General features: G+C 41.0%; 1 protein-coding gene across 14 annotated transcripts; it reads left to right on the forward strand.

Annotated features, from left to right (window-relative positions):
- The first annotated feature begins 78 nt into the window (after positions 1 to 78).
- LOC119545709 (fasciclin-1) lies at positions 79 to 15,111 on the forward strand. 14 transcript variants are annotated; one of them, XM_037851505.1, is made up of 19 exons: positions 79 to 203; positions 859 to 1,088; positions 4,718 to 4,750; positions 6,859 to 6,991; positions 7,078 to 7,244; positions 7,316 to 7,546; positions 7,607 to 7,775; positions 7,902 to 8,062; positions 8,742 to 8,759; positions 9,689 to 9,697; positions 10,445 to 10,453; positions 10,897 to 11,051; positions 11,118 to 11,208; positions 11,269 to 11,489; positions 11,549 to 11,711; positions 11,778 to 11,925; positions 12,129 to 12,164; positions 12,340 to 12,465; positions 13,987 to 15,111. In XM_037851505.1, exons 2-19 carry the CDS (start codon positions 984 to 986, stop codon positions 13,989 to 13,991), a joined length of 1,980 nt encoding a protein of 659 aa, XP_037707433.1. In that variant the 5' UTR covers positions 79 to 203; positions 859 to 983; the 3' UTR covers positions 13,992 to 15,111. The 14 variants fall into 14 exon arrangements, with proteins under 14 accessions (XP_037707433.1, XP_037707423.1, XP_037707436.1 ...); XM_037851495.1 differs by having other exon boundaries at positions 12,340 to 15,111; XM_037851508.1 differs by lacking the exon at positions 12,129 to 12,164.
- Positions 15,112 to 15,418: the final 307 nt, after the last annotated feature.

Consider the following 15,418-nt stretch of genomic DNA (forward strand, 5'->3'; position numbering starts at 1 on the left):
TTTAGTATTTTAATACTTGATGTGGGATTAGTGTTACCATTTGGTACATTACAAAAAATGTATGCCGCTAGATCTAGAGGGAAAATAGCTAAATCGGCAACCCCGGCCAACGCTCGGCTTAAACCTGTTCTGTTCGTTTCAAATTGAAATTTCAATTCGAAAAAAACGTTCGAGCGTGGCGCACGTTGCGGTTCCTCCGACTGGTACTGGCTCCCCCCTTTGAAAAGTGAAAAATCTATACTGTGCATACGATATAACTCTGAATTAGGTGCAAGCCGTTTCGCTGTTCTTGTTATTGATTTACCATTTGCCCCCGCGCAGCGTTCGTTTGTGTGCTATTTAAAGTATATGCTTTCTTCGACCGTGCATTGCATAATTTGTGTGGCGTTCGTTCGATTCCCGCAGCCCGACTTTCCAAGAATTACGCAGACCACAAAAAAGCTGCATAAAGACACTAAAATAAGAAAAGTGCCGCAGCAGCGGAATGGGAATGCGCATAATAATTATTAAACACACAGCGGAATTGAGAAAAAATAATACACAATAAGCGCAGCTTTGTTTCTAGCTGTTTGCATCTGTGTTGTGCTTGCCGATTCCTCGGTGGTCCGTTTTTCGCTTGTCGTTCTCTGTATGTGACATAACGGTATTCGACCTGCTCTGCTGCAAGGCAAGGAGAAAAAGCAGAAAAGAACAGAACAATAACAGGAAGCGCAAAAAGCCTTGTAAAAACAAAGAGCGAGAAAAAAGCATAAGCCCAGTTTTGCTGAAAACGATATCTGTGAATTAATATTTTCTTTTCGAGGAAGAGGAATATACTGTTTGCTTGTCGGCTAACTGTTGTTTGCCTTTGAATTGCAGATCTTAATCGTAGAGCAGCGCACTCACACTCGCACACGCCCCGCCCCCCAAAATACAACACACACACACGTACGTACACTGCCAGCAGAGCCCCATAATCAAGTGTTGTTGTTGTTGTTGCTAAAATGCTGAACGCCGCAGCGCTGCTTTTGGCGCTGCTCTGCGCCGCGAACGCAGCCGCCGCCGCCGATTTGGCGGACAAATTACGCGATGACTCGGAACTCTCCCAGGTGAGTCAGAAGAAGAAGAACAAGAACGAGGAGATGAAGTGGAGGAGGAGGAGAAAGAGGTGCTAGAACAAGGTGAAGAAGAAGAAAGCAGTAGCAGCAGAAACAGTTGGTGCAAGTAATACCGAAAACAATACCGAAACACTTGTAGGCGAGTAAGCCACAAGCACCACCCACCGCCCCCCGCTCACCTTGGGTACAGTCGGCCCTGCCTACGGTGAATTTTTAGTAACCCTATCTAAATAAAGCGACTATCATATAGCTCTCAATTCTTAGATTACTTGTATCTTTCCAATGGAAAGTTTCAGTCAAAAATCTATCTTGCGTAAGGATTATAAAATTGTGTGTATGCACTTCAATATTTAAGGAAGATTAAAAAAGTCATATTTTAAGGTCTACGAGAGTCTTTTTTCAGTCTATAACACTTTTAAAGTGTTACCAAGCGACTCGAATCTGTTTCTGTGAAATTTCTTGGCTAGCATTTTTACTATTAACATGAAACTGTTAACCTAATATATCTTTTTGTATATCTAAGCCGATTAAATTTAAAAATCTTAGTAAAAAACCACAACTAAACCGTATATGCGCTAGAAGTTTTTAGTAACTTGAACTTTCTTTTATAAAAGTATGTCCAAATAGTCAGAATGGTTTAGTTTTTTTCTGACAAAAGGAAAAGGTTTTTTAGATTTATTAGAATTGGGGGACCATCTAAGCAATTATTATAAATACATTTTTGTTAGACCTACATATTCTTACCATCGAAGTGCTTACCGTGACAGCATATGTATAGTCCCAATGTATCAAAGTTCGGCTATAATTGTGCCATCCCCCGAGCAGAGTCGCCACATTTCGATGGCCTTGAAAGGAAAAGCCTTGACAGAGTGTGTGAGGGAGACGGGGCGAGGCGGAAAGGAGCCTGCGCAAGAGGGACGGACAGATGGCTTAGGCACCCGCATTTGGGCACAGGTAGCTATAGCTACAAATATCCCGGCAGCATCGTCCTTGACCTTTAGCCATCTCACTTGTTGTTGGGACTGCGGAAAATCGATGATGCTACCTTAAATCCGAAATCCCTGGTGGAAAGTTCAGCCGACCGCTTAGCTCGACTTGGCAGCAATTCGTATGCATGGCAGAGTATGTTATGTAAAAATGAAAAGCCACATAAATTAAGCACAAGTCGGCAGACTGGGCTCTACCCACAAAACCAAAAAAAAAACGCCGGCCGTTGACGTCCACTGAGCATAACAGTTTTATATATAGTTTTGCCTTTTTACACCTTCACAGGCCAACTCACACACAAAGCACATAGAAAAACACATTAAAGTGTAAAAAAGTCAGAAGCCAACAAAGGTACGCGGCTGAAATAACAAGAACAACATGTGTAATGAGCCCAGGGGCGGGGGCTTAGCTAGCAAAAGGGTTCATAATTTTACACCAGAAAAAATTATCTTAATTCTAGGATTGCTTATACTTATAAGGTAGGACTTAAAAATGTTGTCTTTTTGAATATAAGTTGATGATAAACAGTAGATTTATTATTTATTATTTATAGATTCTTAAAGTAGAGTGACTAGTTTGGAACCCTTTTCGAAAACCTAATCTAAGCCCCTGCCTAATTTTCTAGTCTGCTTAGCGCTTAACTCCCGAAATACGTGCTGAGTAAAAAATTAAATGAAGTTCCAAGTAAAAAGAAAGCGTGCGACAATAGAGCGGGATAGACGACTGTAATTGTTGCTGCAGGTGTCTATGAACCTGGGTCTCAGGGAAGTAGTTGCATCCACACAGAAAGCACAACCTTTTGAAGTCGCTATAGACCAAACAGAGCGTACAGCGAAAAATAAAAACGAGAAGGGGGATTCGGCTTGCTCATTTGCACCCTTTGCTTTAGGGTATTTTAACTTCGCCCAGAAGTTTGACACATTCAGAAAAAAACATTTCCGGCCGCTTTATCAGTTTTGTATGAATATGAGGGTGGGTCCACTTGGTCGTCATAAAAACGTAGGGGCGGAAAGTAATCTTTAGTCGCTTATGTAAATTTAAGGCCGTAAAACTGAAGGATTAAAGTCAACTCTTGGCAATCGCATTTCCAGGCTTATTTCTTGATGAACTCGAGAGATAAATAAATGTATTTGGAATTTGTTATTTTTTTCGATTCTAATTGTTCTCTTAAATTTTCTAGTAAAATTTAATAAATTTAAATTGATTTCCAAAGACTAACCACTAAAGTTAAATCTTTTTCATAATCTTAATCGGATTAAAATCCTTACAAAACTAGTTTGGAAGGGTATCTTATCTAGTTCCACCAAAGTCAAACTCAGACTTCTTTTCTCATTATGCCTGCACTTCTCATTACATGCTGATGGTTTAGATAAATGTAGGTTGGTTGTGTCTTGGTTTGCGGCTTACGGACTGTGGTTTTGCTTGGCAAATTACCGAGTTCAGGAGAGAGAGTTTTAAACGAGCTGATATGGCATATCGCATTCCGTGCTAATCCCAGTACTGACTTAAATTAAACTAATAGCACTGGAGGAAACCAATTGAAGTAAGCAAAGCTTGGTTTCTTTATCTTTAAATAACCAAGTGAAATTTCAGCCGAAATTAATTTACATACACACATTGTTCAGGCGTGCGTGTATCTAAAAAAAAAACATTGCTGACCATGTGCGGGTCCGAGAAATGAGAAATGACCTCCTGCGATTGACCCCCACTTCCTGTCGTGCGTCAACGTCTTGTGCGTTTTATTAATTTTAATTTTTAACCTTTGACTGATGCAATTGCAGTTGGCCGAGTGGGGGTGTGGACCCGAGCTCGGTTGTCAACTGCTGGCTGAACTCTGTCTAGGAACACTCACGGTGCCGACCAGTCCACACTCTCACTCGCAGCATCATCGAATTCAATTAAATTTAATTTAAGAATTCAATGCGATGCCAAGGCGCGTTATTTGATATGCGTCGAGCTCCATTACAGGCGAGCAGGCGATGAATGAGCCACGACTGACCTTAATGGATCCAGATGCTCATAGACGGATCTCCGAGCTATGTATGTACATTTATAATCCGTGGCGTGGGGGCGGAATGGCCTCGGAGTGATGCCGCTCGTAGAACCCCCCTTTCGATCCCCCTTTCCAACTGCCCTGCCAATTAAAAGAGAAATGCTGTGCCGCCCGAATCTCAATTCCAATTCCCAAGTCGGCGGGGGTTGAGATCGCTTTCGCTTGTGTTTTCTGTTTCTGCTGCCGCTGCAATTATCAAAAAGAAAATATATAGTACTGTACAACAACCGACATATGCATACATAATTTGTACCAATTAAATTTATTTATACAACATGCACTCGCCCAGAAGGAAACCAACATCCCTCAGCCCCCTGCTCCTGCTCCGATTTCTGTCCCTACTCCGAAATACGAAGCTTGGCTCTCGCTCTCTTGGCTAATTAGATTTAATGGCTCCATTAGATGGTGGAAATTCAATTTCCTCAAGTGCCGCGCCCCTCTCCTTTTCGTAGAATTTTTGGTATAGGAATTAGTACAATTTTTTGGCTACAAATCGAAAGAAAAACAAAAAAAAGTTTGAACTGCCAGCGGTTCTCTGTCTCTCTCTTTCTTTCTTTCTCTCTCTCTCTATCTCTTTCAGAGCTTTGTCGAATCCTTGAGGAGGTATGTTAGGGTAAGCTGCAATTCCAAAAACCAAACAGAAACAACACGAACACACAATTAAGCTATTGTAAAATTGGACCGCAAACAAAAGACATCATATATGTACAATTCACATGTGTTTTGGACTTAATTTAGTTAAGCAGTATTCATAGGGCCATTGGCCAAATTATTGTTTGCGCCGCCGTCTGACTCGTACCCTTGATTTTCGGGGTGCGTCTGTGGCCCCAGGGTCATTGGCTTGGCACTCGGGAAAATCAAAATGCGCTTTTCAACAACCCTCCCCCTTGGGAGCAATTTTTGGCGGCGGAGAGTGATGTTTGCATAGTAAATGAGACGCCCCAGCCCGAAAAGGGAAACTGTTTATCGATGACAGGATAATACTCTAACAATTGCATCAAATTCGAGGGCTTCCGAAAAAGACTCCCCGGGGAAGAGCTCGTCGCCTTATCGCGATGATGTGCCAAAAGAGCCGGAAACTCATTAGGATGGGTTCAGTTCCCTTCCGCCCTCTTCTCTCTCTTCGTTCATCAAATGCAAAACATTGGATAACGAAAATTTATGAAAGTAATTGCATCTAATTGTCAAAGGCTTCTAGCCAGATCCCAAAGGGGGTTGAAATTGGTAAGGATGCTGACAGATGGGCATTGCAAAATGGCCGCCCAGTGAAAGTGTCACAGTTTTCGGGCCAAACAATATCTTCTATTCACTAAAACTTCTCTCGAATCTATGGGCCATTGTACCTGAAGGTATCCCATATCCCATATCAACCTGTGACATATGCCACAGTCAGTCCCTGAGACCCCACTTAACAGTAGGGCACTCTCCTGGCAGATAAGCAAAAACATTTTGAGAGCGAAATAGAAACCGGCCAAGCAATTCTGGCCAAAAACCGGAGACGGGCCAAGAACAAAGCCAGCGGCGACTCGAATGTCCACGACCAGGACAACAACACCGCTAACGGCTCCGACAACTGACGGTTTCGAATTACCAAAAAGAAAATGAATGGAGAGCGAGAATAAAAAGTATTTACACTGTGGGAAAATAACTTATTTGAACTGTTTAAGAATTTATTGAAGTAAATTCAATTTACTAAATTGTAGTTGGCTAGGAAATAACCAAAAATATATAATCGTGAGTCAAGGTTGTTTTCTTGTAAGTGGTGAAAGACTGGTGTTCAATCCTTAGAATTCAGAAGTTCGATTGAACTCGATTACACTCAAACGAATCCAATTCATTGAAATTGATCTGCTTATTCCGACACATAGATTGACTTAAGGACATATCCCTAACTTAGACCTCTTTTCTCGGTGTACATGCGTGTGTGTTGGCGATGCCAGAGCATAGATATGTTCAGCAGGCAGGGGAAATGGGAACAAGAATGGAAAAGGGAAAGGACGGACCTTTAAGGCCAAATTGCCATGACTCATGCTGGGCAGCAACGAAAACACGAGAGTCACACGACCGTTTTAAAGGAGGGCACGGAAAAAGGTGTTGTCCCCGGCAGGACACGCACCCACACAGGCACACTGGGAGACACACACAGATATATCCGCAGGACCTCATAAAGCCGACTGGGAATGTGTAGCGGGGCGTGGCGGCCAGTGGTTCTCTGCCGGGAAGCCGCAGAGTGTGCGGTTGCATGTGGCCTCATGTGGCAGGGGCAGGTGGCAGCGGCCCGCTCGAGCAACTGACTCTGGAGGGCCTGGTTTAGGGTCAGTGGCTGCCTTTTTGGGGTGGCTGTGGCTGGAAAATGCATTTTCACATCCCGTTCTAGAATCGAATGACACACAATCCACTTGGGTGGCAGCGTAACCCACCCCTAGAGGCTTACGTAATTGGTTCAATAAACCTTTTTTCTGGTACGCCGCCCTGCCATCCCAACCAGGACACATGCATAATGTTGTTCCTCATTTTATTAGTTTGTTAGACGTTGCCATGGTGCTGGCCGGTTGCCGTTTTGCCAAAACCGCCCAGCAACCGTCTGCGAACCACCCCAAAAAGCACCCACTCCGCCCGAGAACCACCACCCACTTACTCCCCCCCCCACTCGGTTCGATAAGATATTGGCAATGGAGCGACGCGAATGAGTGTAACGAACCCGTCTATGTATCTTTTCAGTTCTACAGCCTGCTGGAGAGCAATCAAATTGCCAACTCGACGCTTTCGCTGCGCAGTTGCACGATCTTTGTGCCCACCAATGAAGCCTTCCAGCGCTACAAGAGCAAAACCGCCCATGTGCTCTATCACATTAGTGAGTCCCAGTTTCAATCAGGCTGATTAAAAATAATAAAACATCAAAAAAATAACATGACTCCACCCTCTGACTATCCATTGCAGCCACTGAGGCGTACACCCAGAAACGACTGCCGAATACCGTGTCATCGGACATGGCCGGCAATCCGCCGCTGTACATCACAAAGAACTCGAATGGCGACATCTTTGTGAACAATGCCCGGATCATACCCTCGCTCAGTGTGGAGACGAACAACGATGGCAAGCGGCAGGTCAGTGGCCTTATATACACATGTTAAATTCCAACAAATTTAAACTCCCTCTCTTATCCACCCACCCACAGATCATGCACATCATCGACGAGGTGCTGGAGCCGCTCACCGTCAAGGCTGGCCATTCGGACACCCCCAGCAACCCGAATGCTCTCAAGTTCCTGCAGAAGGCCGAGGAGTTCAATGTGGACAACATTGGTGTGCGCACGTACCGCACCCAGATGACGATGGCCAAGAAGGAGTCGGTCTATGATGCCGCTGGCCAGCACACCTTCCTGGTTCCCGTTGATGAGGGCTTCAAGGTAGGATTGTACTTGAATTATACTTGTTGGCTTTGTTTAACAAACCCTTTATAATCTTAGCTAACGGCTCGCAGCAGCCTGGTGGACGCCAAGGTCATCGATGGCCATGTGATACCCAACACTGTCATCTTCACTGCCGCTGCCCAGCACGACGATCCCAAGACTTCCGCCGCCTTTGAGGACTTGCTTAAGGTCACCGTCAGTTTCTTCAAACAGAAGAACGGCAAAAGTGAGTAATCTATGTTTATATTAAGTACTATATCTATTTATCATAAATCTGTCAATATAATCCGATATATTCGGCTTGTACAGCCAAATTATTTATGTATTCCAATTATATATTCTCCCATTGCAGTGTACGTAAAGTCCAACACCATTGTGGGTGATGCCAAGCACCGCGAGGGAGTGGTTCTGGCCGAGATTGTCAAGGCCAATATCCCAGTGAGCAACGGAGTGGTCCATCTGATCCACCGACCGCTGATGATTATCGATACGACGGTCACCCAATTTCTGCAGGTATGTGGGGTGTTGGGGAAACGCATCCAGGGCAATTGTAGCCACACCGACACGACACAGACACAGACACAGACAGTCCAAGACACCGACAACCAGAAACAATGATAGTGCCTGCGGCTTGTGATAAGGCTTGGCATTTTGATTGGCTCGGCACGCACTGAAAGATAGCGCTGGCGGCAGTTCCGAACCGAGGAGACTGGGAAACCAATTAAATCGCTTGCCAGCTGCCCCAGCGAATGCTACAATACATGAGCTTGACACATTCAAACACAGACATCAAACACTCGGCTTTTCTTTGACCTTAATTGAGCAGCTCCTGAAAAAAAAGATATGTCGCCACAGGGAGAAAATTCCTTAGGCCAAAGTTTTCTCGCAGCTCAACTGGGGGCAAAGCCAAAACCAAATAAAATGGCACCCAGAAACCACAGCTTTAATACATACAGAATATAATAGATCAATGCAGACACTAGATCTAATTATCCCCTAGATACATCTTATTAATACAAATGAAAACCCAAAAGACTGATTTTATCTAGAACTGAATTTTAGCCCAAATTTGGCGCAAGTTTCCTCTAACAAAGGAATTTGCTCAAAACTCAGTATACCAATTCGGGTCTATGTAAAATCAATAGCAAAATTTTATTTTAAAATAATTTTTAAAATATAAATTTTATTTTAAAAAAATTTTGGGTGTAATGTAAGTATTGCCAAAAACTGAAAAACCAAAAAAAGAAATTATATAACCGTAATGTATTTCATGTAAATTTTTCTATGAATCAGATTTCCGTATCAAAATGCATTTCACTGGCAGTTATTGCATTGAATAGTGCAATAGACTGACTCAGTTGGGCAAGGCGCTCAAAATTGGCCCTCGAAATTCAATACGTGATTTTATCACCAATTGGCAAACACTTCAAAAAAAAATTGCTGAAAATGCGCCTTGCTCGATCTGACCGAAATCGACAAAAGCTTCATTCACAAAAAACCCCATTGTTCTGTATTGAATGTATTGGCAACTTAATAGCCTCCAAAGAACATTTATAAATTAATCTTTATCACTGATTGGCTAACGCTCTTCGAACCCTCAATCGCTGTGCATATCAATGGTCAATCACCGTTCGCTCGCTATCAGCAGGCATGCTTTGATCATAATCGTAACCGTAGCTGTATATGTTTCTTATAAGCCTAATCCGAAAACACCACCCTGCCCGATAAATAGCTCCCTCATAGGCATATACATTATGTACAGTGCGTTTCGCAACTATTAGATAAAATGCAAAGAAGTATATCTTATGACGTTTTCAGTCTAGTAATGTAGTTCTCAAGTAGTTAGTCTTATAGTTGTGAAACGGATTGTAGAGTGGCTATATCATTCGACCGCTCGAATCGTCAACGCCTCCATATCGTGCTATCGTTTTCGAAATTTCCAATCTAGTTCTGTTGTAATTACTTGTGATACGCTCCTTTGGCTACTTACTGATCCATACCTCTATCCTTTGTTTCTCGCCACATGCCGAATAATTGTATCTAAAACTACAACACAACCCAACCCAACCACATATCGCTCTAAAATTGAATCGATGCACCGACAAATTGAAACAAAAACCAATATGTTAACGCATTCAGTCGTTCAAGGTAAACAGAACAAGAAACCGATTTTTAAATTAAGTTTATTAATTTCTTTAAAGTTGCATTTTGTGTTGCATCCCCTGCTATGTATTCTCCCAATGCATGATTTTCGTCCAAGAGTGTAAAGTTTATTAAGTGGTGCAAATTCGGGAAGGTTCAGACCTTGATGAGCAGATCCACAAAATGTATATGATGTTACAGCACTAGTTTAGTTGAGTAACTACTATTTCTATTGAAATTGAAAAAAATGCACATAATGCTTTAAAAGATGTTAAAGAGTTTTAATTGAAGGGCATTACTTTAAAAGTGAAATATTTTAAATTAATATTAATTATCCATTTTTCAATTTTATTTCTAACGGATTACCTTTTATTTTGCGTCAGAAATTTTGTCTTACCGCTTTTTCTTTTATGTAATACTTGTAAATATATTGATTTATAGCAATAAAATGGTTTATTCGCTTTAAAATGTTGACAAGTGCACGCTGTTAAATAATAATGTAAATAAATGAAACCATAAGCCTGCTCACTGCAAAATGCCTAGGAACAAAGAAAATTAAATATATTTCCCTTGTGCTTTATTTCAAATTTATGTGGCGGAACTACTCGGGCAATCTGCGTGGAACCCATATCCCAAAAAAATTAATATTTTAATGTTTCAATTCAATTTTGTTCGAACCCTATCTTGACTAAATCACATCGAATGAAAAACGAAATATTTCTTCTACCACACCGTTTTAAAAAAATGATTTAGTTCATGAACGTAAGTAAATAACACACCGGCAGAACAAGAACAAAAACCACAACAGTCATCAGTGCAACGCTTCGCTATCAAATTGCCATCCAACCCAACCACCGCACTATTAACTCAATGAATTTATAGATTTTGTTACCATAAAATCGTATACATTACGATGTTTGTAGTGAGTCATTTGACATCTCCATTGATTCACGACTCAATTGGCCAGCCACCCATTCCCCTACCAATATGTGTATAATTGGTTTATAATATAATCGGACTTTTGTCTTATTGCTGTATTATTTTCGTAATTGTTTTTACGTGTCCAAAAGAACACCAAAAACCTTAAATGCTTATGCGTACCTCCCCTCATTTAATATTTTATTTAGATACATTTTTCTTTAAGCCAAGTTCTTTTTTTTTGTTTATTATGAACCCCCTTATTAATCGGGTACTGTATTTTAAAGGAAAATGCTGAGAACGGAGCTCTGCGAAAGTTCTACGAAGTTATCATGGACAATGGAGGAGCAGTTTTGGACGACATTAACAGTTTGTCGGAAGTGACCATTTTGGCCCCCAGCAATGAAGCTTGGAACTCTTCCAATATCAATAATGTTCTGCGGTAAGATAGTTCAGATTGTTCAAAAATATGTAACCCATTAAAGTTATAAATAATTGGACTTTGCAGAGACCGCAACAAGATGAGGCAAATCTTGAACATGCACATCATCAAGGACCGCTTGAATGTGGATAAGATCAGGCAGAAGAATGCCAATTTGGTAAGGGCATATTTTGCATTGATTTTTGGTTCGATTTTAATAAAACCCATTGGTATCCAGATTGCTCAGGTACCCACTGTCAACAACAACACCTTCCTGTACTTTAATGTCCGTGGTGAGGGATCGGATACCGTGATCACAGTTGAGGGAGGCGGCGTTAATGCCACCGTTATCCAGGCTGATGTAGCCCAGACCAATGGCTTTGTCCACATTATCGACCACGTCCTGGGCGTGCCTTATACAACAGTTCTTGGCAAACTTGAGTCCGATCCCATGATGAGGTAGGATAGATTTTAAAGCTTTAATAAAACTATGTTTAAACTTTACCGCATTTCCGCAGTGATACCTATAAGATGGGAAATTTCTCGCACTTCAACGACCAGCTGAACAACACACAACGCCGCTTTACCTATTTTGTGCCCAGGGACAAGGGCTGGCAGAAGACTGAGCTGGACTACCCATCGGCTCACAAGAAGCTCTTCATGCAAGATTTTGCCTATCATGTATGTTTTGCAGTCCTGCCGTTCTTTGTCACCTTTCAATACTCATATATTTTATTGTAACCACAGTCTAAGTCCATCCTGGAGCGTCATTTGGCCATTTCGGATAAGGAGTACACCATGAAGGATCTGGTCAAGTTCTCGCAGGAATCGGGAAGCGTTGTTCTACCCACGTTCCGCGACTCCCTGAGCATCCGAGTTGAGGAGGAGGCTGGACGTAAGTATTTCGCTTGGGAAGCCAAGGGCTCAGATGCTTCTCCTTTCAATTCAAGTCAATTCGATTCATATAAATTTGATTTGATTCTATTGGTCCTCCCCTACCGTGCTGCATTACTAACCGAACCTGTTTTTCTACAACTCTCGAACTAAATTTCTCGCTTTCTGCTTATTAACTAAATCTAATCGTTGTCCAATCGAAAGATCTCCATGATGAGTATGCTAGTCACGAATGGACTGGTGAGTGCTGTCGTTTGTCAAACCCACATCGCACCGCCCACAAAACCCCCTAACCTGGCCATGCCCACCCATAGCTCGCTCATTGGGCAATCCACTAGCATTAGCCACCCATCGAGTGCATAAAACAACGACCTTTTAACCGAACCACTTTAACAACGAATACTTCCTCTTGCAGGCTATGTGATCATCTGGAACTACAAAAAGATCAACGTATACCGGCCAGATGTGGAGTGCACCAACGGAATTATCCACGTCATCGACTATCCGCTCCTGGAGGAAAAGGATGTGGTCGTGGCCGGAGGTAGTTATTTGCCAGAATCAAGCATTTGCATCATCTTGGCCAACCTCATAATGATAACAGTAGCAAAGTTCTTGAACTAAACGCATCCGATATGTAAAAATCAATCCAATCCAATCCAAAGCAAATGCAAATCAAACACAACAACAACAGTCGTCTACAGAACAAGAATCAACAACACTCAGTATCAGACTAATGTGACATCCACATGGATGTATATAATCAGCACTAGTTTGTTGATACCGATCAAAAACCACAAGCAACCAAAACTGTATCTGTAATATATGCGTCACAAGGAACGATCATCATTCCAACCTGCCACGCCCACGCCCATGCCATCCATACATACACACAACCCAAAAAAAAACACAGAAGACACGCATGCAGAAAACTGCCTGCTGAATTTGCTTTATCAACAGCTTTTCCCCCAAAAAGAAAGCTGGCAAGAAAGATTAGGACGTCGAAAATGAAGCCCTTACTTTTAAGTATTAAACTCGATTCCCCCTCAACGGCCTTATGTATAATATGAAATATGAAAGTCTTTGTAAAACATTTTAATTTTATGTTCGACCTATACTGGTAGCTTACGTTCATCAGCTCGCTATGTTTTAAGTTTAGACCCACATTGACATTGGTATCGTACCATGGAACATCCGATTGTGTTTATGATTTTAAGTGTATATTTTTTGTGAATTGCTTGTTTTAGTTAATGGTCTAATTTATGATTTACGAAATGAGTTATCTTAAGTAGAATGCGAATCTCATTGTACATGTCAAAGAAGAAGCATAAGCAATAAGCGCATCACACATACTCATACTCGAACGCCCACACATTCCCACAGTCCCTATCCATAAATACATACGAACATGTAACGAAACGAAGTCATTGTAAGATTTGAAAGTGTGAAATTTTATAATAAACTGAAAGTTTTTCATTTGAACCTAACTTCTAAGCCCGCCAGCATTCTTGTCTCGAACGCAATCGAGTGACCCCTGTAAACTCAGAACTCAGAAATATATCAAAGTCGGGCAAGAAATGTGCAAGCAAGCATTATATGAGATACCATCCCTGCACTTAGTTATTAGCCCGCTATGCATGTGAATCCCCCAGATAGACACATACGCCCACACACACCAGCCACTTGGAGCGAGAGTAGCCACTGCAACTAGGTTAGGCCAATGTTAAACAAGTATCAAAACTGCCGCCAACTACAGAAACTATACAACATGCATACAAACAATCCCTGTAATCTAAATCACTCACCACGGGACACTACTACATGTCATCATTGAATGAATTTTGATACCGATTTTAACTTGCATACAAACAAAAACCAAAGCCAGATAAACAAGAAGAGAACTAAATCGAACTAAATTCTCCCTCGCCCGAGCAGTTGCATTTTAAACTTTGTATGTAGTTTAAAACTAGTTTTTAGTCCGACTTAGAACAACCCAATCGCTAACTATATACCAACTCTCTTTCTATTTCTCTCTGTCTCTCCCCCTAATGCTATGTACTTATAGGTTAGAAATTGTAACTAGCGTAACCAACCCAAATGCGTAAAACACAGAAATGTACTATCCCCAAAAGAATTACTATCAGCCTACCAGTACACACTGTCTCAACTTTCACCACCACCCACTAGGAACTCAGTCGAAATCGAAAACGAATACGAAAACCCAGTTGTGGCTGTCGCTTCACGTAGTTGCTAATTCCCGATCCGATCGGACCTTTCCGGCAGTCTTATCTTTAGTAGGTGGTTTAGTTTCGTTTGGCGCAGTGTAGTGCCGTAGCAGCTAAGTGAAAATGTATGAAATGAATAAGAAATTGAAAATTTGAATATTGAAAATGGAAAAATTGAAATTGAAAATGTAGAAATGAATACGCTAATGAAATATACACGTAAGCTTTAAAGAATCGCTGGAAGAGCGCGGATCGGAGAATTTAGAGGAGGGAGAACCGCATTGCAATCGCAATTTGTGTCGTAGTCAGTGTCAGTAGTTACACGTTAAGCGGCGTCTTAAGGTGTAACTAGTGCCTTACTAAAGATAAACGCATTACCTTAACCTTTATACAAATTTACTCGAAACATACTTGTGCCCCAACCATACGTTCCGCTTCGAAAGATATCCAGATATATATATACAATACGGAGGTACACCCCAACAATACAAGTAAAACTACAAATGATATTGCGCCACACGCTATTTACACCAAAATACACCAAACAAATCGAGAAATGCATATTTTTCATATATTTAATTGTCAGAATAATATAACGTATATGTAGTTTATTTACTGTAAAACTCAAGAATCTCAAAAATGGAAATTAAATCACATATATTTGATGTATATTTAGCCATTGTGTTTCGAAGCAAGCGTTAGACACGGGAATATCTGAATAAATCTATATACAATATGCGAATCAAGCAAACTATGGAAAACCGCAGTGCAAAAGAATATTATTCCATTTTATTTTACGACAAGCGCTTTTTACAAATAAACCGAATCCATATTTCAATTACTCGTAAATGGACAGCAAGATTATATTTAGCATTAGTTAAACTAATTAATACATGTACTAGAAAACCGAATGTCAACCGAGAATCTTCAGCAAGCTTGAGCGAATAATAAAACTTTAAAACTAACTATAAATAAATAAAGGTGTTTGTTTTTTTATGCAAATCTTTTTTTGAACTTGGGGGTTGTTTGTGCATGTTAATGGCGGCAAAATTATGTGCGTTTTGAATTCAAAATGGTGAAATGTGAAACACGATATGTTTTTGATTTTAGAAAAAAATATGGTTATTAATATGTAATCCATGGTCTTAATTATAAATATTAAGTATATTTATATTTTTGCAAGCGGCTAAAAATCAGGGCTCAGCTACTCTATTTATAGCTCCATTGTTCCAATATTGACGTGAACCATTGACGCTACTTTGACAAAGTTAT

Source organism: Drosophila subpulchrella, chromosome 3R, assembly GCF_014743375.2.
Source record: "Drosophila subpulchrella strain 33 F10 #4 breed RU33 chromosome 3R, RU_Dsub_v1.1 Primary Assembly, whole genome shotgun sequence".
In the NCBI taxonomy this organism is placed as follows: Eukaryota; Metazoa; Arthropoda; class Insecta; order Diptera; family Drosophilidae; genus Drosophila; species Drosophila subpulchrella.

What these genes read in the sequence shown, in the direction of transcription:
- LOC119545709 (XM_037851495.1), top strand. Translation starts at nt 984, where the DNA reads ATGCTGAACGCCGCAGCGCTGCTTTTGGCGCTGCTCTGCGCCGCGAAC. An exon ending in CAAACAGAAGAACGGCAAAA is followed by an intron (nt 7,776 to 7,901) that starts GTGAGTAATCTA and finishes CTCCCATTGCAG; the next exon opens with TGTACGTAAAGTCCAACACC. An exon ending in AATATCAATAATGTTCTGCG is followed by an intron (nt 11,052 to 11,117) that starts GTAAGATAGTTC and finishes TGGACTTTGCAG; the next exon opens with AGACCGCAACAAGATGAGGC.